General features: G+C 36.4%; 4 protein-coding genes across 4 annotated transcripts; 3 read left to right on the top strand and 1 right to left on the bottom strand.

Moving 5' to 3' along the window:
• The first annotated feature begins 531 nt into the window (after positions 1-531).
• Positions 532-4,422, top strand: LOC115703779 (uncharacterized). Its single transcript, XM_061103527.1, has 2 exons — positions 532-3,664; positions 3,752-4,422. The coding sequence occupies exon 1, from the start codon at positions 751-753 to the stop codon at positions 1,447-1,449; it is 699 nt and encodes a 232-aa protein (XP_060959510.1). The 5' UTR covers positions 532-750; the 3' UTR covers positions 1,450-3,664; positions 3,752-4,422.
• Positions 4,136-4,480, bottom strand: LOC115703778 (uncharacterized). The gene has a single exon (XM_030631010.2). The coding sequence runs from the start codon at positions 4,478-4,480 to the stop codon at positions 4,136-4,138; it is 345 nt and encodes a 114-aa protein (XP_030486870.2).
• Positions 4,481-11,950: 7,470 nt separating this feature from the next.
• Positions 11,951-12,637, top strand: LOC115703777 (uncharacterized). The gene has a single exon (XM_030631009.2). It carries the CDS (start codon positions 11,951-11,953, stop codon positions 12,635-12,637), a length of 687 nt encoding a protein of 228 aa, XP_030486869.2.
• A 3,421-nt stretch (positions 12,638-16,058) lies between these two features.
• On the top strand, positions 16,059-21,492 carry LOC115707658 (uncharacterized). The gene is made up of 4 exons (XM_030635683.2): positions 16,059-16,697; positions 17,008-17,123; positions 19,493-19,736; positions 19,986-21,492. Exons 1-4 carry the CDS (start codon positions 16,332-16,334, stop codon positions 21,306-21,308), a joined length of 2,049 nt encoding a protein of 682 aa, XP_030491543.2. The 5' UTR covers positions 16,059-16,331; the 3' UTR covers positions 21,309-21,492.
• Positions 21,493-24,065: the final 2,573 nt, after the last annotated feature.

Here is a 24,065-nt window from a genome sequence, read left to right as displayed (position 1 = left end):
GTTTGTTTAGGTTTAATTTTTTATTGTTTTATTAATTATTATTTTATTATTCATTATTAATTATTGGTTTATTTTTAATTTTTTTATTAATTATTAATTATGGTTTTATTATTAATTATTAATTATTGTTTTATTAATTATTAGTTATGGATTAATTATTAATTATTAATTATTGTTTAATTTTTAATTTTTTATTAATTATTAATTATGGTTTTATTATTTATTATTAATTATTGTTTTATTAATTATTAGTTATGGTTTAATTATTAATTATTAATTATTGTTTAATTTTTAATTTTTATTAATTATTAATTATGGTTTTATTATTAATTATTAATTATTGTTGTATTTTTTATTGTTTTATTAATTATTAGTTATGGTTTTATTATTAATTATTATTTATTGTTTTATTTTTTATTAATTATTGTTTTATAATTAATTATTAATTATTGTTTTATTACTTATTATTTTATTTTTTATTGATTTATTAATTATTGTTTTATTAATAATTATTTTATTTTTTATTGATTTAATTCTTGGTTTTTTTTTCAGAGACCTCCACATCTAATAATTCAAGTGTCGGAGCATTACACAGGCCGTGTCACATGGCGCGATGATAGTTATTACTACCCAAAGATTAAGGCTAAATTTGAAGAATTCAGACTATGGGATAGGGTGAGGGAATCCCCTTTCAAACAGATTTTCGAGAGAGAGACTTTACAATTTTCAGGAGCATTGATTCATCACTTGATGCTGCACAAAATCAAATCTGACAAGCCGGACGAGGTACATTTTTATGTGGGAAGGAAGAGATGTAGATTTGGTAGGGTGGAGTTTGACTTGGTGACCGGGTTAAACTTGTTGCCCGGACCTATAGAGAAAGACATCAAAGAGAAAGGAAGTTCGGACCGATTGATTATGGAATATTTCAACGGTAATCCTTCCATCAGCTTTGGCCAAATGCGCAGAGTTTTTGAGAGCTGCATAGAAGTTGATGATGTCTACAAGTTGGGGATGGCCTTGTTTGTTATGGGCGTCCTCACTGGTAAGGAGGAGAAGATTGTCGTTCCTCCTTTTGTCATAAGAATGGTTGACAACCTTCCATTCTTCTACGAGTACCCGTGGGGAAAGATTTTGTACACCAAGCTGATGGAAACTTGTAATAAAGACTACGTGGATGTGAAGAATAAGATGCTGAAAAAGATTAAAAAGGGAGTTACACAGAAGGAGTCAAAATACTCATCTTACGGCTATACTGCAGCGTTGCAGTATTGGGCATACGAGGTCATCGTGGAGCTGGGCAATGAGTATGCAGTGAAGAAGTCGCATCGCTTTCCGAGAATGGTGAGCTGGGAGAGTAAGCCGAAAACGACACTCGGGAAGGACGAAGTGATAAGATTATTTGCTAGAAATGTAAGTTTCTTACACTTTATGTTTAATTCATGTTAATTTCCACATATTATATTAATATATTTGTTTTATTTTTCAGTTGACAGTTTACTCTATGTTATGTCCCCGAGCGAATGAGATTGAGTTTGTGAGTTACATCACTGGGGGTCAGCCGCCTTTATTTGTTGACTTGGAGGAACTTGTGTTGGGTGAGGATGGGCAACCAACACAAGATGCTTTGCGAAGCCAGGCCGAAAAGCTTGCCTCGACATTTGAAGAACGAGCGGATGCAGCCCGAATATTTAAAGACTCTACACCACCTCCACCGTCTCCACCATGTGCACCGTCTTCAGTACCAGATGAGTCTGGTGTTGACCCATCTGCAGCATCACAGGATCCTCTTCTTCGCCCGTTAGCTTCTATTCCCAGCACCTCAAAGGCTCGCGATCCAGTATACCCTGCCATTTTGGCAAGGTTGGAGACTGTGGAGAGGGGGCTTGCTTTGAGGGAAGGGCAGACCGCTCTGCTAAGAGGACAAACAACGATTATGGATCAGTTGAAGACCATAATGAGACTTCTGCAAGATCCTGGAAGGTCGACACTATATTCACAGTCATAGCCACAGCCACAGCCACAGCCATAGCCATAGCCACAACCAGAAGAAGAGGCTCAGTCACCGGAAAATGAAATCATTCTCCCAAATGATTATAGACAGGATGATGATGACATGTTCTGTACACCTGAGAACACGAATATCACCAGCATCGGGGATACTCAGGATTCTAAGGTACAGGTGTTAGAGACATCTCCAGAACTAGTGGAGAATCGGAGGAAGAGAAAGCAGCCTAGGTGGTTCGATGAGTACACTGAAATGAAAAAGAAGTCCAGGGCATCGAAGACACTTGTGAATGCGGACCCACTTAGAGTGGTTGATCGGAAGCTGCTCAAGACTTTTCACAGTTGGGTACTCGGCCAGATTGGGAACAAGTGCCCGAGAGAGTGCTTCTCCGGTAGACACGATTCAGCTTGGTTCCTCGAACAAGATACTCCGAAGACATGGCTTGGAGACGATGTAAGTTTTTAAGATTTTTTTACTTCTTTGGTTTTTAAAGACTTTATCTAACTTTTTTTATTTAATCTCTGACATATTTAATTTTCATGTTTTAGCATTTAGATGCGGCATTTCATTTGATGAGGAGGCGACAACACTTTTATCCAGAGGTGTACCCAAATAGATGTGTCATCATGCCGTGTATTTTCCCATCAGGAGTTATTGGTTGGTGGGAAGCTGCGGGTAGGGGTGTGCAGAAAGTCATCCAATCCAATTCCAACCGACCGATCCAATCCCAACCGATCCAATAGAATCGGATATCCAATCATAATTGGATCGGATCGGATGCAAATTTTAAAAATCCAATTGGATCGGATCGGATATTGGATGAGACATCCGATCCAATGGATAACCGATCCAATCCAATCCAATATCATCCAATGTCCATCCAATCATATTTAATATTTATAATTTTATATATTTAATTATTTTATTTAATATTTTATATATTATTTTATTATTTATTAGGTTTTAAATTATATTTTTTCATATATATATTTTTTTAACGAAATTAGCCTAAATAGTGGTTAAAATGGATTGGATTTATCCATGGGATTCATTGGATGGATCCAATCCAATCTAATAAAAACCAGTTAAAGCATCCAATGGATGGAACCGATCCAATCCAATACATCCATTGGATCGGATCGGATCGGATGACTCAATTCAATTGGATTGGATCGGATGGAAAAATCCAATATCCAATAAATAATTGGATTGGATCGGATGGGTCCAAATCCATTGGATGTGATCCAATGAACACCCCTAGCTGCGGGTGATGACCATACTAGCTTTTAGTGGGATGAGGGCATATTGGATTTGATTCGAGGGGATAAAGGTCAATACTTGGACAGTTGGAAGAATAAGGAGAAATATATATGGCCTTCTTCTTCGATAGTGCAAGGCATTGGGTGACACTAGAGGTAGATCTGGATCATTGGTTGTTGAACATATTTGACTCGAGCCTCGGATCGATTTCCCCGAATGAATTGAAGAGTCACTTGGTAAAGTGGGAAAAGATACTACCCACTTTGATGCTGCAGGCTAGCCTATTCGAGAGTCATGACATGATCCTCTTGCCTCAACTGACCGCCTCAGAGAGCAGGTTAGAAGTTTTACTTCAAAAGTCATCGACCGGAGCATTGTTCGACAGACGGAATCAAGGTAACTTAATTACAATTAATTTTATATTATTTAACTTGAATTTAATTTGCATATTTTTATTTATTTACTTTTTATTGTCTCATACAGCGGTGACTGCGAGATGTATGTGATAGAGCACATCGAGCATAGTATGCTAGAGGCTACGTTTAATAATGTGAACGATGACAATATGAAGAAATTTAGAGAGCGGTGGTGTGTGGATTTGTTTGACCAGAATTTAGCATGAACAATTATGTTTTTTTTAATTGGTATTTATTAAGATAACAATGTAACTAGTTTCTTTTATTGGCATGTTTATGTTCTTTTATTAGTTCATAACAATTTTAGGCCTTTCTTTCATGCAACAAATTATAATAATTATGTAAACATAAAATATCACAAATTCTAATGTTTAAAGTAGTCCAACATGAATTCAATAACAATACATAATAGTCCAAGACATCAAAATACAAATAAACTAAAAATTCATTTTTAACCTCGGTAGGTGCAAGTGCTTCTGTTGTGCCCCTTGGCACCGCACTTGCCACAATTTCGTGGTTTGATAATCCTTTCACCTTTACAAGCAGTTCGGTTGTTCTTAATTCTTCCAACCTTTTGCTTCTTGGGTCGCCCTACTGGTTGCTTCTCAACAGGCACTCCAACTGTCATGTTCTTTATGTCATCAGGCAATTCCCAGTCATCCTCGTCACCAACCAGCATGATTGTACCTTCATATGTCCTCCAATATTCTGTTGTGTAATATGGCAAGCATAGTGCGTACATGCTAATACTTCGCTGCTGAGAGGCAGCACATGCATGAGGACAAGGAAACTTCATGCACTTGAACAAGCCGCATGTGCAAGTCTATTCCTGCAAGTCCCCTACGCCACCGGTCTGAACTGTTCCTCTAGGGTGAACCTCGAACGTGTAAGGTCCACATGTATCAACGTTCAAATACTGAGATTTTTCAAAATGCAATGCCAAGTCCTCTTCCATTTCTGGTGCTAGGAGCTTCGTCCACTTGTCAGCTTTTTCTTTTCGTGTAGCAAACCACTGTTGGACTTTGGACCTCAGGAATGCTACAGCAGTAGTGATCGGGAAGCCTCTTGCATCCTTAGTTGTGTTGTTGAAGCTTTCAGCCCAGTTGCTCGTCATTACATTATAACATACCCCTGGAAAGTACGACCGGACCTATTTTTCAAATCCAATTTCATCAAGATATTGTGCAACCGCAACATTCATTGCCTGAATGTTCTCAAATTCTCTGTGAAACTCTGATTTTGAATACGTGTAGGCACACGTGTAAATGTGATTCGTGAAGACATCAGTCTTGAACTTGTGGTTGACGTTCATAATAATGTGGTGGTAGCATGCACCGTGGTGTGCATCAGGGAACACGATATCCAAAGCACGAACAATGATTTGATGCCTATCCGAAACAAAGGCTAAGTTCTCAACATCACCAATCGTTTCTTTCAATTTTCTCATAAAATAGGTCCAAGAATTGTGGTTTTCACTATCAACTATAGCGAAAGCTATTGGAAAGATATGGCTCCCTGCATCAAGTGCCACTGCACACAACATTTGCCCACCATACCTAGTCTTCAAGAAAGACCCATCAACACATACAACAAGTCGGCAAAACCTAAACCCCCGGATACAAGGACCCAGAGAGAAGAAACAATACTTGAAGCGACCATCCTCTACCACAAAATTCGTGATGGTACCTGGATTTCTCAACTGTAGCATGTGCAAGTAGCTAGGTAATTTTGAGTACGAATCTTCAGGTGCACCCCCGAGCTAGGTGTAGTGTCTTCTCTCTGCACCTCCATGCCTTTTCATAACTCATTTGGATCTCGTAATCCTTGTGCATACTTTTCCTTATATCAGAGGCCAAATGATCCGAGCCGTCAGTTACGAACTTATCCTTAATTAGATGGGCAACTATCAAAGGTGATGCTTTACGATTATCTTTTCCTCGAAGATCAAGGGAACATGTATGTACATTATGAAATGTACTCAACTCAAACATGTTAGAAAGTATGTTCTTCTTCGCTCTTAATCTTCACCCACAATCTGCATCCTTACATTTGACGTACCAAATAGCAGTACCGGACTTCTTAACGAAGTAGTCAAACCCTTTCTTCATTGCATACAAGCCAACAACCATCTTTAATGCTCTTTGTCTCTAAAAAACTTTCCCACATGTAACTCCCCGCCTGGTGTGCCACTCATAGATATATAATGACTATGATCCTCAAGGTCTTCTCTTGTATACATTTTCTCCTTGAATTTACCGTAACTTGTCGAAGAAGAAAATGGATCGCTATATCCAATCACATTGGTCCTTCGAGCATCAGTAGGACCAGTAGCATCATTGGTCTCTCTAGCATTATTAGGACTTGTACTGTCAGTAGTTCCTCTAGCATTACTGGTTTTGCCTGGATGACTACTACTAGTACCAAGTGTTTGACAATTTCCACTACAGGGCATTCTTTTCCGTGTCGGTGGCCTCGGTGGTATTTGGTACGATAGTGGAGTCAAGTTCAAAGCTACAGCAGCAGGGACCTTTGTACCTTGGTCGTCTTTTACGTCATCATTGCCCTCAACATAACATTCAGGGTCTGGACCATCAAAAAAACCATCAATGAAGGGCATTTGTGCGACAATATCAACACTCGACATCATAGTATTTAATTCAGGTAATACATTGGCAACCAACACCTCTTGATTTGTTTCTAGAACAAAACTCTCAACCTCGCTATGATTGTCCTTAACAGAACTTGGTGTGGGACTACGATCAACACAAACATTCTTCTTTAACAAAGTCACAAACAAAGGAGTAAAATCGTCTGGCTTCTTCGCAAGTGTAGACAAAAAGTACCTTGCACGCTTATCATTTCCAATAACTTCAAGGCGATACGTGTAGCCTTTCATGTACTTGCAATTTACTTCCAATTTCAAGTCATACTCCACTTTGTCAATATCTAGTTCTTCATACAAAAGATCAACCAAATCTAAGTAGCTTACGTTGGGATCAATGTCAAATATCAAATTTTCAGCCCGTTTATAAACCCAATCTTTACTCTCAAGCTCCCAAATACCATTATACATAACCAATGCATTAACAGTTGAACCTATCACATACATTAAAAAAATACAATTATAATTTAGAACAAATCTCACAGAAAAGTTATCTAAAATCTTAAAAATGCAATAAATATGTAAACAATCAGACACAATCGGACACTAATCGGACCCCAACAAAAAAATTGCACGTACCCATTTTTTTACACTAAACAGACCCATTTTTTGGGTACCCATCTGGCCCCAATCGGGCCAATCGGACCCAGCACCACAAATAAAGTTTTAAAAAAATTTTGGGTACCCATCGGGCCTACATCGGGCCCATCGGACCCGGTGCCACAAATTAACCAGAAACTATTTCTTTGGTACATATCAAGCCACAATCGGGCCCACATCGGGCCCATCGGACCCGGTGCCACAAATTAACAAAAAAACTATTTTTTGGGTACCCATCGGGCCCATCGGACCCGATGCCACAAATTAACCCGAACTCTATTTTTTGGGTGCCAATCGGGCCTTTGTCCCTTCCAGCCCAATTTTTACAGTGCATTGGACCACCATCGGTCCGGCATCGGACCCCATCGGACCAGACAAAAAAAAATGCAAAAACCAGGAAAAATGCAGTATTCACATACAACAAACATTTTCACACAAAAATAGTAAAATAACAGCAATAATCCACAAATCAAGCATCAAAATAATATTCTAAACTAAATATAACAACAACAAACAAGATAAAAAAAATTTATTACCCATTGATGCTTTGTATATGAGAGCTTGTAATGTTGAAGGTTGTAGTTGTAGTGTTGTAGTTTAGTGTAGCAACTAGTAGTGTTGAAAATGAGTGAAGAGAAGAAAAAAAAATTATGGTGGTAGTGGAGTGGAGAGCTCGGCTAGTGGTGGTGGAGTGGAGAGATCGGCTGAGATACAAAATGGGAAGAGAGGAGAGAGAGGGATGTTTGTATTGGGAGGGTAAAATTGAGTTTTTAGAAAAATTATCCCATTTCACAAATTTCTTAAAATTTTGATTTAGTGGACAAATTTTAATCCATATTAAGCATGAATATTCAAATTTCCTTAACAATATTAATATATAAAAATAACAATATTACCATATAAAAAGATGGTAAGAACATAGTCATAGCTGATGCACAAATCAAAAAAACGAATCATATCAAATGAGAGTCGTCATAAACTTAATGAACCCAAGCTTTTGGTTCTGGAGCCTTCTAGCAAGTATGCAGTTCTTCCTTTTTCCTACTGTGAATTCGGTCCCTCTAATGGGGGAAATCGTCCACCCTTTGATGTTAAGTGGTGATTTAATTTGTTTTAATCCCTTTGGCTGTTCAATCCCTTCTGTTTCTCTCTCTTTATCAAGCATTTATTGCTCTGGGGGTTATTATTACCTTTCTTCCCATCTCATTAATCCTCTTCAGAACATTAATTGCTTCAGCTCTCCATTTTCGTCATCCCTCTCTCTTCTCCATCATCTTTTTTTGTCTTCGCCTCATTTAATCCAGATTTCTCAAATCTTAACTCTGAGAAATACCCTTGAAGATTGTAATATGGAGGCGGGCGACTGGGTTCCCGAAGCTCTTCAGTTTCTCTTCATCATTGTGGCTCCAAGATATGTGACTAGGGAAGTGACTAGGGCAGCGTTGAAGAAAATCCTTCGTGGATTATGGTTTTTTCAATATATATCCAAACTCAGGTATCATTTCTTTCATCTCTTTGTGTTAATCTTTCCTTTAGTTGTCCCTGTCTCTGAAGTGTTTTCTTTTGCAAATATGGATGAATTTTTAAACACTGTTTCTAGTGCTTTAGCTCTCCCTCCTGATGAGTCCACTGTCTTTACTTATGAGGTTGCTTCGTCTAGTTCTTCTCATGCTCCTGTTAGTCTTATCCTTAAGCTTCACACTATTAGGCCTTATAATCGTCTTTCCCTGATGAAAACCCTTTTTGGTATGTGGTCATCGCAATGTCGATTCCCGGTTGTTGTCTCTGAACATGCAGATGGTATGTTCTTGGTCACTTTTGGTTGTGAGGGTGATAAGGGTAGAGTGTTAGATGGTCAGCCCTGGCATTTTGCTCAGAGCATAACTATTTTTGCTGCTCGAGATAGCTCCTTTCCCCTTACCCCTGATAATTTACACTATGTTCCTTTTTGGGTTCAAGTGTATGGAATCCCTTTTATGTGTAAGTCTCATGATCTAGCCAGGTTCATTGCCATGGAAGTGGGTGACCTTATCGAGATTGATAAGAACACCATTAAGGAGGGAACTGGCCCCTATATGCGTCTCTGTATCCTTCTGGATGTTAGCTTGTCCATAAGGAGGGGAGTGAATATCAAATTCATTCGTATGGGAAGAGAGTTCATCAAATGGCTGGACTTTAAATATGAAAGACTTCCAGATTTCTGTTTTTTCTGTGGGAAGTTAGATCACACTAAAAGGTATTGTATTGATTTTCATATTTAATGCACAAAATCAGTTAAGTCCAGAACATATATTCATTCACAATTACAGTATTGTCAATACAGTGGAATGTGATTGTGATTATATGATTCAAAAGACTAAGTCCCTGTTCATCAGTGTTTTGGATTTACACTGATGTGATAATCAGCGATGAAGTATACTTACACTTGGAGTAAGTGTTATGTTCTTTCCAGGACATTGGTAAAGTATACTAGTTTCGAATGTATGGAGTATACATTGGACTGGACCGATATTGAACTTGGTCAAAGATATTATAAACTTACCGTTGTATCTTTTCAAGTCAATATCAGAAGTTGATCTTAGATTAAAAGAATCTAAATCCTGATATGCTTAGGCTCAATCTCAGGAGTGCTATTCATGATCTTTGATTTATTAGTTAAGCCTACTTTTGGGTCAGGGTGATACGTATATTTTGGGAACATGATAGTATGATTGAGTGGGAGCGCTGAACATAAATATGGAATCTATAGCTTCTACTGGTGTATAGAAGTCAAGTGATGATTCCCTTCGAGCTTAGTTAAATAGAAGTAAATGGATGAGCTCTTGTTTCAGTGACTATATATTAGATCACTAAAACATCATTTACAGGTAACTAAGTGTTTTAAGGGGCCAAATACATTGAGGGGTGGAAACGGTAAATTTATCCCATCTCGATGTAAATCATCTATATAGAGGATCTTTAATCACATTAAGATTATAACAATGGTTAAATGAGATAGCATATCTATATTGTGGAACATATAATATGCTCTATATAAGTCTGAGAATGCAATTCCAAGTTATAAGAGTGGATTCAACAAGGAATTAATAAGTTAGGGATTTACTTGGTAAATTCGGTTCAACTTATTGGAAGCTCAGCAATATAGATCCATGGTCCCCATTCTAGTTGAGACCATACTGTCTGTAAGACTCTATAATTGATTTATGATTAATCAATTATAATTCTAAAAGTTAGACTATGTCTAATTTGAGAATTCTCACTAAGTAAGGATGAAATCGTAAAGAAAAGAGTTTCTAGGTTTATTTATTAATTAAGAGACTTTGTATGTCTAATTAATAATTATATTAAATGACAATATTATTTAATAATCTATTTTAGTTATTAAATAATTAGTTTTGGCATTTAAATGGTTAGAATTGGAAAAATGGCATTTTTGGGAAAATAGAAATAAAATTGTGGAAACTGCAAAACCCAAGTGAGGCCCAAGTCACACCATGGCCGGCCACTATTGTGTGTATCCCAATTATTATTTTCAATTTTTAATTGCCAAGTAATTGCTAACCTAAACCTAGCAGTAATAGAAAAGTGGTGGATCACACCAAATAAGGCAGTTAATCAATTACTCAGTAAAAGAGGAAACTATTTATTTTGGAAAGTTGAGCTTCCCTTTTCCCTATATATAGCAGCCCTCCTCTCTTCCCTTTGCATGCTTCATAACACACGAAATCAAGAGAGAAAAAGAGAGAGAATTTCGAAATCCTTTGTGAGAGAGAAGTGCCCACACACAGCAAACAGTACCACAATCATAGATTGGAAGACTGTGAAGGATCACATCCATCTGAAGAACATTCGGGCTCAGATCTTGATTATACTCTGCGACAGACAGGAATCAAGGGATAGAGATCTGAGTGGAAGGAGACACATTATTCCGCTGCCATCACTGTAAGGTTTCTTAACTTTTTATGTGTTTTGTTTATCGTTTTAGAAGTTCATATTTAGGTTGTTAAATCAACATACTTGTGAGTAGATCTAAGATCCTGGTAAAATAAATTTCCAACATTTACCCCCCAACACTTTTCTGGTCAGGCTATTAATTTTCCATCTTTTCTGAATCTCAATGCCAATTTCACTAGACCTTTTGCTCCTCAACCATCTGATGCTTTGTCATGATGCCTACCCCATTAAATCCCAATCTTTCGAATGTTAGCCCACCCTATACTAGACCCACCTTTAACATTTCATTTGAGGCCCTCTGCTTTTACTTCATACTCGACTGACTCTATTATTGTGGCTGCTAGCCAAACTATCCCTGTGACCGCTCTGCCTGCTGGTTTCTCTTCCCATGAGGTTGTTAGCCATGTTAGTCAAATGGATGTTTTGTCTTTTGCCCCTGCTGATAGTACTAGCATGGACGTTAACCTCTCCCAGGGTCAACCTGGTCCTGATGTTCGTGGGAAAGGTTTGGCCTCTGCTTCTGGTGTAAAGCGACCTTCATTCCAGCCTCACCTTGCTGTGGTTGGAAGCTCTATGAGGTCTCAACTCAAGCGTGCTCGCTCTAGTGATAGGGAGGATGAGTCTTCTGTTGGTACTGCTCATGTGGAACAGGCAGGTGATGCTTTGCACACCCGCTCAGAAAAATGAGTCTATTAAGCTGGAATGCACGTGGATTGGGGAGTACGCGTGCATTCAGGAGACTCTCCCTGTTGGTGAAAGAGCAATGTCCTAAGGTGGTTTTTTTGATGGAAACTCGGTTGCGTGCCAGGGCTATAGATTGAGTTAGAGTTGCTTTGGCTTTTGACAATGGTGTGGAGGTCCCTCGGAAGAATTTATGTAAATATTTTATCCTTTTCTAGTAGCCATATTGACTGTAATATAAGTTTTAAGGATAATGATATGTTTCATTTTACTGGTTTTTATGGTTGTCCTTCTTCTTCCTCTCGATCTGTTACTTAGAATTTATTGGATAAACTTTTTTATACCTCCCTTAATCTACCTTGGCTTATTATGGGAGATTTTAACAGTTTTTTGGGTTTTGATGATAAAACTGGTAGTAATTATTATAACCTTACTGATATGGATCAATTTGCTCAATTTCTTCATAAATTTAGTCTTTCTCCTCTTAATTTTGAAGGAGATAAATATACTTGGCATAATAGTTCTGTGTGTGAGCGTCTTGATTGGGCTATTGATTCTGAGCCCTGGAGGACTTTATTTCCTCATGCTATGTTGTACCATCTGTCGTTTTATGGTTCGGATCATCGAGCCCTTAAGGTTGTCCTTCATCGTGATAATAACTCTAATAGGCTTCCTGTTTTTAAAAAGCGCTTTCATTTTGAAAATATTTGGCTTGAAAATCCTAGTTTTTACACTACTGTCCAGGATTTTTGGAGGAATTCTTCTCATCTTTCTGTTAATCAGGATGCTCTTGGTCTCTTTCTAGTTCGTCAGAACTCCTGTGTCTTTGCTTTGAAATATTGGCATAAATCTATTATGCCAGTTTTCCAATCTCGAATCCAGGATATTCAAAAAGAGATTGTTAGGATTCAATCTTTGACTTCTGATAGTAGAGAGTCTAATGTTCAACTTAAGTATCTCCAATCTCAACTTGATGCTCTTCTTTACAAAGAAGAGATTTATTGGAAGCAACGGGCTCGTGTTAACTGGCTTCAAAAACACCAAGTTTTTTCATAGATTTGCTTCCCATAGGAAAAAGAATAATACCATTAGGTATTTAAGGGATGATGTTGGTAATTCCACCAGTGATCCTGAGGCTATGTTTGAAATAATCTCTTCTTTCTTCTCAACTCTTTTTTACTCTGATGGTTGTGATGCTGAGGCTACTAATCATATTTTAAACTGTTTAGGGTCCCCCCTTGAGGAGTCTGAATATGATTTTTTGGCTCAGCCATTTACTGCTCAGGAAGTGAAGAAGGCTGTTTTTAGCCTTTCTGGTGATAAAGCTCCTGGCCTTGATGGTCTTAATGCTTTTTTCTACCAGAAGAATTGGGATACTTTTTGTCATGACTTGGTTCATGCGGTTTTAGAGTGTTTAAATGATCAGGTTGATTTCTCTACTATCAATAATACATTGATTGTTTTAATCCCTAAAAAACAACATGCTAATACTATGAAGGACTTCAAGCCTATTAGTTTGTGTTCCACAATATATAAAATTATTTCTAAGGTTATTGCTAATCGACTTAAAGTAGTTCTGGATAAAATTATCTCCCCATTCAAAAGTGCTTTTGTCTCTGGGCGAGTCATTTTTGATAATATCCTTATTGCCCAAGAGCTTGTTCATGCTATCAATTCTCGAAAATCTGGCAAGAGGGGCTGGGCTGCTTTAAAGCTCGATATGGCTAAAACTTTTGATCATGTGGAATGGCATTTTTTGGAGAGTGTCATGTACCATTTTAACTTCCCTGTTAGTTTTGCTACTCTAAAGCTCGATATGGCTAAAGCTTTTGATCGTGTGGAATGGCATTTTTTGGAGAGTGTCATGTACCATTTTAACTACTACTACTCTTTCTTTTCTTGTTAATGGAGAAGTTAAAGGTTCTCTTAAGCCTTCTAGAGGTCTCAGGCAAGGGGATCCTTTATCCCCTTATCTTTTTATTCTCTGTGCCAAGGGCTTGTCTTCCTTTCTTCGAGTTCGGCAACATGCTCAACTCCTTAAAGGAATCTCTGTTTCTAGGCATGCCCCATCAATTTCTCATTTGTTTTTTGCAGATGATAGTCTCCTTTTTTGCTCTATTGATAGAAATTCTTGTTTAGCTCTTCAAGAAGTGTTTCATATCTATTCTAGGGCTTCGGGTCAAGCTATTAATTTCTCTAAATCTTCAATCCCTTTTTCTCCAAATACTGTTCAGGAGATTCGTAATATGTTTTTTTGACACTTTTCATTTGGAAGATAGACCTTTTGTTTCTAAGTATTTAGGTCTTCCTCAATGTCTTTCTCGGTCTAAATATCATTCCTTTTCTTTTCTTAGGGATAAAGTTGCTTCTGTTCTTAGAACCTGGTCCTCCAAATGTTTCTCTAGAGCTAGTAAGGAGGTTCTTTTGAAAGCTTATGCGATGGCTTGTTTTAGGCTTCCGGTTAAGCTTTGTAAGGGGAATTGAAGCTGCGATGGCCAGATTCTCGTGGGGTTCTACTGGAGAGTCTAGGAAAATTCATTGGAAATCTTGGAAGTTTCTATGTAAATTAAAATTCTGTGGTGGTTTGGGTTTTCGTTCTCTTGTTCATTTCAACCAAGCTATGTTAGCCAAACAAGCTTGGCGTATTCTGGAAAACCCTAACTCTCTTCTCAGTATGATCCTTAAAGCTCGCTATTTTTCCCAGACCTCTATCCTTACTGCTGTCCCTGGTCATAACCCTTCTTTCCCTTGGAGAAGCATTTTATGGGGTAGAGACTTGTTGGCTTCGGGTCTCATTTGGAAAGTTGGAAGTGGGAACGAAATTCAAACTATAACTGATCATTGGCTTCCTAATCATAAATATAAATAATTTATTAGTAATGTTGATCCTCCTTCACATTTTTTGTCTTATTTCATTACTGACTCGGGTACTTGGGATGTTGCTAAATTGGGTTCTTATTTTGATGATTCTATGATTGCTGATATTTTTCAAGTACCTGTTTCGGGGTGTTATGGTAGGGATACTCTGATTTGGGAGAGGGAAAGTTCGGGTATTTTTTTTTGTTAAATCTGCTTATCATTTGGCTTTGTCTTCTCAAGATCTTCCTTCTACTTCTTCTTTCTCTTCTTCCAAAAAGTTTTGGTCCCGAATTTGGTCTCCTGTTATCCCTCCTAAGGTCAAGTTGTTTGTTTGGAGAATGTTGTCTAATGCCCTCCCTGTTGCATTCTCTCTTTTTACTAGAAAAGTGATTGATTCTCCCCTTTGTCCTTTATGTAAACTTGTTCCTGAACATGCTAAGCATGCTATGCTAGATTGCTCCAGATCCAGAAAGGCTTGGCGATCTTCCAGGTTTGTTTCTTTTTATGATACTAATAAACACTTGGATATGAATGAGTTTTTTATGGGTCTTGTTTCAGGCTTGGATAAAGAGACTCTTGGTATTTTATATTGTTTTTTGTGGGCTTTATGGAATCAAAGGAATAATATCTTTCATAAACAATTCTCAATTCCTCCTAAGGAAATTTATGATTGGAGTCTTGCATATTTTTTTTCAATATTTGGATGTGCAGCAAGGTCAGGTGGCAAGAACTTATCCAGCTAGTACTACAGCACCAACACGAGTTCAACTGTCTGTTTCAAGTAACTTTAAACATTTCACAGATGCAGCCACTGATTCTCATAGAAGGAAACATAGTATTGGAGTGGTTCTCATGGATGGTTGCAACCGAGTTAAGGCAGAGTTCTCTACCCCTTTTTTTGGGCTTGTTCCTCCTGCTGTTGCTGAGGCCAAGGCTGTTCATCAGGCTATTCAATGGGCTCAATTGCTTCGTTTACCGGTGGATGTGTTAATGACTGATTGTAAATCAATAGTAGATAAACTTCAATCTTGCAATTGGAATAACAATGTTTTGGATGATGTAATTTGTAGCATTAAGAACTTATTATCGTTTAGTCCGGACTTAACCGTTTGTCATGTTAGTCGGGATTTTAATCTGTTAGCGCATAAAGTAGTAAGGATGGGTCTAGGATTAGATAATGAGTTGATCTGGAATGGTTTTTTACCTTCTTTGTAGCTTGTGCTTTTATTCTGTATTGTTTCTTCTTCCCTTTGTAGCACAAGTTTTATTCAAAAAAAAAAAAAAGAATATATTCATAGCCGAGACTAGAGAGGCAGATATCAATTTATTCTTTGGGATTAAAACTCAACTTATAGGTTATAGCTCATATAAAAAGGTAAAAGTCGGCAAATCGTCTGACGTGGCACATTGTCATGGTTCGAAGGCAGTGGGTCCCACACTAATGAAGTAGAAGAAGGCTGACGTCACGCCATCCCAATCACAATCACAAGTGTCCCGGATCTGAAAACGGACTCAAAATCAGACTTGATAAACGCCCGTGGAGTCCGACGTGTGCCCCTCTGGCCCCACCCCTCCTCCAGCTGTTTTATAAGAAAAACCTTCCTCGCTCTAGTATTCTTCTTACCAGTTTTGCGTGGTAGATATTTTTTTCTCTCTCCCAAGAAACAAACGAGAGGGCCTCTCTCTTTATCTTTTTCTCACATCAACCACGGATTCGACTCGACTAGACTTTCTTCCCAAAACACTGATCGATTTTAGGGTTTCCCAGAAGACTAAGAAATATTTTACTTCTTTCTGTAATTAAAGAGACAAAGGAAGAAAAGATTGAATAATTATAGTGATTTTGGATATAAAATTGATTTAAATTCATTTTCTGAGAAAAAAAAATTACATGGCTGACTCTAGAAACCGAGATTTTTGTGAAAACGACAGGAACAACGGTGATAGAAATGGTGTTGATGATCAATACGACGGCGTTGAATACGAAGATTCCTCTTCGGCATCCTTTGGTGCCGGATCTGCGTCGAGGAGCGAGGTTGGGCTCGAGGAGCGTTTGACGGAGATTCTCGTCGAGGAACGAGATGGCGATCTGTTGCTTCAACAAAACAATAGAGAAGAGAGGGTGTTACAGTGGCTGATGGCGCTTGATATGCAAGTTATCGGTGCTTGTCGAACCGATGAGAGGTTAAAACCATTGTTGAAAATGAATGCCTCCAACGGCGCTGCTGAAGATCGCTTGCTTGCTCACTTAAGCCAGGTATATGCTTTCATCTACATGTATATATATTCATGTATATGAAATTTAAAAGAGAGCTCGACTACCATTATAATTACAGAAATATCAGTGTTTCAGTTATTGGAAAACTTGTTTTACGATTCGATGGTATGGTATGGTAAGGCGATTGTTGGAAAACCTGTGTTTACTATTCTACGGCATGGTGATTGGTGAGGAGGGTTAGTTAGTTAATCAATTACAACATTTCTAGAATGTCAGTTGTAATATTTTTTATGCTTCTTATTTTTGGTGTATTTACATACGGCTGAGACATGTTTTGCTTGGTTAACAGCATTTTGAGCCGGCTGAAGTTGGTATGCTGGCGAGGTGCTTCTGCATACCGCTTGTATCCATCCGAGTTGGGAAGATCAACAAGCAAGGGACTCTGTTGTGCCCTACTGCTGTAAGGTAACGTCAATTATATATATAGATATTGGAGTGCCTTTATGCCCCTTCTGATAGAACTTGTTGTGTCTATGAAATATCCTTGCTATATTCTTACATAAATAATGGAGTGATTCAATTTTATTTTTAGCTTCTAATTTTATGTCTAATATATTACGTTCAGAATAGTTAATTACATAGTCGTTGTACTTTTTCCTCCTTCTATGCACGTAACTTGGTAGTTGGTACATTGTTGCTGGTGTTTGAAAATGTTTCTTATGTTTTAGGCTTGTTAAATTTTAGTTTAGATGACAACATCTGATCATATCTTTGCCCGTCCTACTTAAATAATAATCTGTTTATTTACTTTTGTACTAAGTCTTTTTTCCCTAAAAGTAATGGAAAATTTAAATTATTCACTCATTCTTCTACTAATTTGTTGCCCAGTTATTTTCTAATAAATGGTCAACAACCAGCATTTTCAAGTTCTTATAGTATTAGTCTTTGGTTTTTTTTAATTATTCGTTCATCTTGAAAACGTCCCAGATTTTTTTACTTTTGCTCAATAGTTCTATTTTCTTGTGATCTTAATGTCACACTGCTTGGTCGTGGTTGGCTTGTGGCAGCACCATGGTGGTTAGTATGGTGATGTGTTTTTGCTATATTGCCTATGGTATGTGAAGTTTGAGCAATGGGGTTTGTTATCTCTAAATTCTAAAATATTGTTTAGGCAGTTTAAAGAAGTTGTGATATGCTTATTGTTATTGTTTTCCCTATGTCATTGGGTTCTTGTTGATGTATTTAGTGTACTGCTATACTGCTGACCTGTCTATGATCTATTACGCTTGGGCCTGGATAATTTATTGCTTTTGTATTTTTTTGTCACTAGTACGTGTTTTTCATTTGTTGTTTTGAGTTGTAACACTAATCAGCTATAAACATTATTTTAGCTTAATGTCATAATGGTTTCCTGATTTAATACTGTGTACGTTATCTTATGTTATAGATGCATTCTTTTAATGTCATTTGTTATTGTTTGTGTTTTCCATTTGTAATTTCAAGTTGGAACATGACTAATGAGCTCTAAAACATGACTTTAGATCTAGCGTCAACTTTGCTTACAAATGTAGTGCTGCTAGAAGTGTTTCATTAGTTGTAGATGTTGACTAGTTTAAAGGAGTCTATGTTTAAGATTATTAATGGTAACAATGTTCATCCTTCCAAATAAATGTATCTTTTGACTTGTAGGTAAAGTGGGCGTATTCTATTATGATCTCTGAATTAAGAGGAAGTAAAGGTAGTTTCACGATCCTATATTATATGGATTGCTGCTGCTTTTGGATATGTAGGATTGAAGTTAAACTAAAATAGAAATCTGGTTTGTAAGATTTTGTTTGTACTTTGGATTTTCTTTGGTTGTGTGATTTTAGATTTGTTTGATTCCATTGTCATTTATTATTGTGAATAATGCTTATTACATCTAAACTGCTGCATCTTTTGTTTTACCCATTCTTCTTTATTGTTGACAGTGCAGTGGTTCTCACTTTTGTTTTTTAGTTATTTATTATTATTATTATAAAAATTTCTGGATGATTTGGATTATGTGGTTTTAATTGGGACTATTAAAATTATGGCATTTGTATCTCTATCTTCTATGTTTTATCATAATTGAAAACTAATGACATCCTTAATAATAACCCCAAGGGTTGTTCTAGTGTTTAAGAGAATGTTTGAAAGTTCTGACAGGCATTGTTCCAAGGTTTGAATTCCCCTAGACTCAAAAAACTTGGGGCCACTTGGAGGTCTCTTGTTTGAACTTCTGCGAAAAAAAAATTAAAACAAAAAATGGCATCCTTAGTAATGAGCCAACATGATATAGGGGGGTTACAGCACTATTAATCAAAGAATACATGATCAAAGTTTGTTGGAAAGTCATTGATGTTTGAGCTTGTATGGACCCTTTCAGTATGATGCACTGGCATGAGCTAAAAATTCAGTATTGTCGTATTAACCTTGTAATTGAGCTAGCTTTGAGAAGTATTTGTTTGATTCTTAGTTGTTGGTACTTTTAGGAAGGGAAGAATAATCAATTATGTTAAAGGCCTTTATAGACTTTTAGAGACTTTTCTTGTCACTGTAACAGCTGGACAAGCTACTGGGTACTAAAAGTTCGTTTAAAGGATGGGTAGTATTTGATTAGGTATAAGTTCCAGTTTGCATCATTTTTATAATAATTATAATTAATTTGGGAACTAGTTGAGATGTTTCTATGATTGCTATTCTGTTGAATTTTTTCTCTTTGTATTTTGATGTTGATTTCTTTTTGCATTTAATGTTTTTCTTGTGAATTTAACTTTTTTAATATAATACTTTTATATGGTTCTTTGTACCAGGGGAAATCTTAATCTCACGGTGTTGCCAACATCTGATTTACGCCTTTCTTTTGTTGGTGATGATGGTCACACTGAGAGACTAGTTGTCTTGAGTAGCCAATCCCACTGTTCCACAATAACAATAGAGGGTATTGCGACGGACAGTTCTGGCAGATCTTTCCTTATAAAAGTCCCAGAGAGCCAAAGTTTTTACTTTTGGTGCTCAGAGAAGTCAAAGCTCTTGGGTAACGAGTTGCTATCAAAGGTATATTTTATTATTGTAACTAACATGCTAGTCTGAGAGGATTGACACCAATTGACACTTTGATTGTGTGCATAAGATTCATAATCTTGGCTGTATTTTTCTTTGTTATTTTTGGTTTGGTCTTTTGATTTGCGTGGGATTAATTAATTTGATAGTCAAGGATATTCTAATTGTTCCACTTACATGTGTATCATATTTTTAGTTTAATGGCCGAGTGTGATTGTATTGATAAGTTTTCATTTCTATCAGATGAATGACTTGCTATCAAGAAGACCTTCCATTGCTGAACTAACTGGAATCAGTGATTCAAGGCTTGGTTGCTTTGCAACTCAACTTCGTGCCTATCTTGTCGGATCAACTACAGTTGGAACTCAAATAAATGAGCATCAGAATGCCAGAATTGAGCAATCCGATGCTACTACTCCCCAGGATGGACAATTTTCATCCGTATTATCAAAATCTCTAAGATTGCGGCACCCTGGGAGTCAGGTAGTAAGGCCTAATTCATCATTTCAGGCCAGCTTAAGTCCTAGATCAAGTTCCTTTAAAGAAGGCATGTCCAGAAACCTGTCTTCCCTTAAGAACTCTGCTAGAGAAATGTTGAGGCGACGTGGGGACAGCCATCCTGCTGTTGATAACCTGACCATCACTTCAGTGTTAGCTCCTGATGGATCTTTGAGTCACTTTGAGAATGTCAAGGTGCCTGAGACTATAAGAAGTTTGTCATTACCTTCTTCTTCCTTTTTGGAGTCATTAGGGAACTTGTCTGTACCTGCAACTCTCAGCTCAGAATCCCAAATTCCTTTAATGGGCGCTCCTCTTTTGTCTCCCTACTACTGCTGGTGCCCTCCAGGTTCATCGACACTGCAGTGCTCAGCTGAACCGATACAATTTCCCAGCTCATCATTGGAATCTCCTTTGCTCCCACCACTTTCCTCTCTATTGCCATCAACAATTTCCTCCAGTTTGTTGACACAAACCCCACCTTTTAATCTGGTTGATTCTCCATCTCTAGACTTCCCTGCTTTTCTTCCTGATCCATTGGTCCGATTCCCAAGGCCTACTGCCCAGCAGATCCCAACGTTTACACCACTAATGTGCGACCCTATTGTTCACATTCCAGTGATAGATGTCTGCTCTTCGGGTCAAGGCTATCTGGTGAGCGCTGGTCCTGCTATGTCAACTGCCATCCCTCCACTGCATCCAAATCTTGTTAACCCATTGATACCAGACACTAACTCAATGGTGGAAAAGGGTGCAAGAGAGACTCTACGGATGCTCATAAACAGTTCAAGCCAGAATATGCACTCTCAGGCCAACGAGAATCCAGGAATGATGGTTGGTGGGAGCAGGGGTTTATATGGTAGAACAGTGGATGTTGGTGTTATTGTTGGTGGGAGCAGGGGTCTATTTGGGGGATCAAGGGATGTTGGAGTTATCGCGAGTAGCATTGCGGCTATTGGTTTGGTTTCACTTTCAGGTAGATCAGATGGGGATTCCCATGGACATTCTGGTTTGCACGAAGAGGAATCTTGTGGTTATAATGGTTCTTGTTCAGATGATGAAGATTAGATGTATGTTACCATCAAATAGAAATCGTTGCCATCCTTTGTCTTTTTCTTTTGGGTGTTACAAATGTAGATGTAGATATTCAAAGCCTTGGCCCTCTGAAATGTAATTAGCGCCAGCCCCATCTTTGTTGTGGTTCTTTGTTGTTTTTGTGGACTAGAATGTGAATGAATTTTGTATTTTGCTATGCTAGCGAGTGTTAGTGTATATTCTTGGTTTTTTCCCTCTTCAAGAGGCTGTATATTTCACTCTTTTTTTCTTCTTCTTCTTTACTTCGGTCATTTATAGATGTGGCCCTAAATATATAAGCCATCATATAAAGGGGTGGTGGAATTATTTCTAAGCCCTCGTGATACTATGGGCGTGTTAATGCCTTTTCGGGTTGTTCTTTTTCAAGTTTTTATTTATTTCTTTTTTATGTTAATTTGTGTAAGCCGTAGGAATGAAAATTGTTAATTTGTTATTAAGAAAAACAAATCAGGTTAAGAACCATTCATGAGTTCAAAAGAGTTTCTTGGCACAGAAACTTCCTGAAATTTTTTTTTGTATATACAGTAGAACCTCTATCCAAGAATACACTTGGGACCAAGAAAAAATAATATTCTAATTGAGAGGTTATAACTAAATAGAGTTACACTTGAAAAAAAAAAAAAATCAAAATATCAAAAAATATCAATGTAACAAAAATACCAATAAACAATTCTTAATACTATATTATATTAAAATTATTTTCGAGTACATATAATATTTATATATGTACTATAATTTGAAAAAAAATTATTAATTCTACATAAGTAAATTTATAAAATATATGTATATATTTTTTTAAGATATAATTATTCTTATATAGGTATATTTTATTAATACGAGACTTAAAAAATGTATAACTAATTACAATATAGAGGTTATTCTTATTTATAACTGGCCCAAATTGGGACTTCATTTTTTTATAACAAATTAGAGGTTATTCTTGAATAGAGTATTCTTGAATAGAGGTTCTACTGTATATATATATATATTTATAGGGTAACACTATGGTAGGACTTAGCAAAAGTTTCTTACCGGTAGGGAATTTTTTTTTTACCGTTGATTTTAGATCTTGTAGTTATTATTGTAAGGTATATACTCTTATTATAGAACTGCTTGTATATAATTGAAACTTTATACATATTATAATAATATTTAATAATATATTTATATTAAAAAATAAAATAATATTAATAATTAAAAAAATTATTAAACTTAATTTTTTAACTATTATTATTATTTTCTAAAATTAATTTAAATTATTTTTATATAGATATTTATTTTCAAAAGTTCCTCTGATGTAGGTTCACTTGAATGATTTTAGATGCTCTTTAATTAGAACCGTACCAACTTGCTTCTCTTAAACTCAATTTTTTTAGCAGAAAAAAATAATATCTAACTAAATTAATTAATTTTTTTTTTGATAAGTGGCGTCTCAAAAGAGCGACCAAACAACAAGATAAAAACTATTAAAAAAACAATTAATAACACTAAAACTACGCATAGCCTAAAAACAAAACAAATAAAAAATTAGGTGTAAACATAAAAAAACCATCAGTAAATTATGAAAAGCCAAAAAATGAGAAGCCAAAAAAAAAAAAATGAGTTTAGAAAAAATAATTCTTTTTTGAAAATAAATACTAATATAAAAATAATTCAAAGTAACTTTTTTAAAAAATAATAATTCAAAAAAAAATTATAAATTTTTTAATTATTAATATTATTTTTTTTTAAAAAAAATAAAATTAAATATTATTATAATATGTTTAAAGTTTTAATTGTATACAAGCAGTCCTATCGTAAGAATATACACCTTACATCGTAATAACCACATGATCTAAAATCAATGGTCAAAAAAAGTTCCCTACCGGTAGGGAACTTTTGCTAGGTCCTACCATAATCTTGCCCTATATTTATATTTTATGATTTGTTTTATTAGTTATTTCAAGTCTCTTAGTGGACAAAAAAATAAAACCATTTTCCATTCCTTAAAAGATTTTTCTCTGTTAGGGTTTAGGTCCTGGGTCTTAGGTTCCAGGTTTGGATCTGGGTTTGGTTTCAAGTCTGGGTTCGGATCGGAGATTGGTGTGATCCGAAATCTTTTGTAAATATTATAATACAAGTTAATACAGATTATTTGTTATGTATTAAATAATACAACATACATTGTATTAAAAATTTTAGTCGTAATGACTAACATATTAATGTTTTCAAAAACATTTCCTTATTTTAGATTATAAGTTAAAGTCTTGTCTTCTGACATGTTGTGAGAAAGTTTGTTTTTGTCCTTCTTTGTTCTTTGTTTACTGTAAGGATTGGTGTTTAAGGATTACGTTGATCCATAATTTCAAGCAGTCAACAAGCTAATGAGCTAGAAGAACAATATGCGCAAATACAAATCGATGAAGAGGAGGAAGGGATACTGATCGAGGGGGATTCTGATGGTGAGGAATTGGTGTTTAATGACAGATGGTGTCTTGTAGGAAAGTTCTTGACAGGCAAAAGTATAGATTTTGATGTAATGAGACATTTGATGGCTTCTCTTTGGCAACCGGGGAAGGGTGTATACATTAAGGAGTTGGATACTAATCGGTATTTGTTCCAATTCTATCATGAACTTGATATTCAAAATGTTGTAGATGGTAGCCCATGGACTTTTAACAAGTTTCCATTGGTTTTCCATAGGCTGAAAAGGGGAGAAAATCCTAGAATGGTTCATCTTCATAAACTTGA

Source organism: Cannabis sativa, chromosome 1 (assembly GCF_029168945.1).
Source record: "Cannabis sativa cultivar Pink pepper isolate KNU-18-1 chromosome 1, ASM2916894v1, whole genome shotgun sequence".
Classification (NCBI taxonomy): domain Eukaryota; kingdom Viridiplantae; phylum Streptophyta; class Magnoliopsida; order Rosales; family Cannabaceae; genus Cannabis; species Cannabis sativa.
Note: the sequence above shows the minus strand (reverse complement) of the source record. Positions and strands in the feature narration are given on the sequence as shown.

Coding starts and splice junctions, on each gene's coding strand:
- LOC115703779 (XM_061103527.1), top strand. CDS start 751: ATGCTGCACAAAATCAAATCTGACAAGCCGGACGAGGTACATTTTTAT.
- LOC115703778 (XM_030631010.2), bottom strand. CDS start 4,480: ATGAAGTTTCCTTGTCCTCATGCATGTGCTGCCTCTCAGCAGCGAAGT.
- LOC115703777 (XM_030631009.2), top strand. CDS start 11,951: ATGGGAGATTTTAACAGTTTTTTGGGTTTTGATGATAAAACTGGTAGT.
- LOC115707658 (XM_030635683.2), top strand. CDS start 16,332: ATGGCTGACTCTAGAAACCGAGATTTTTGTGAAAACGACAGGAACAAC. Junction 16,698..17,007: donor TGCTTGCTCACTTAAGCCAG/GTATATGCTTTC, acceptor CTTGGTTAACAG/CATTTTGAGCCGGCTGAAGT. Junction 19,737..19,985: donor GTAACGAGTTGCTATCAAAG/GTATATTTTATT, acceptor CATTTCTATCAG/ATGAATGACTTGCTATCAAG.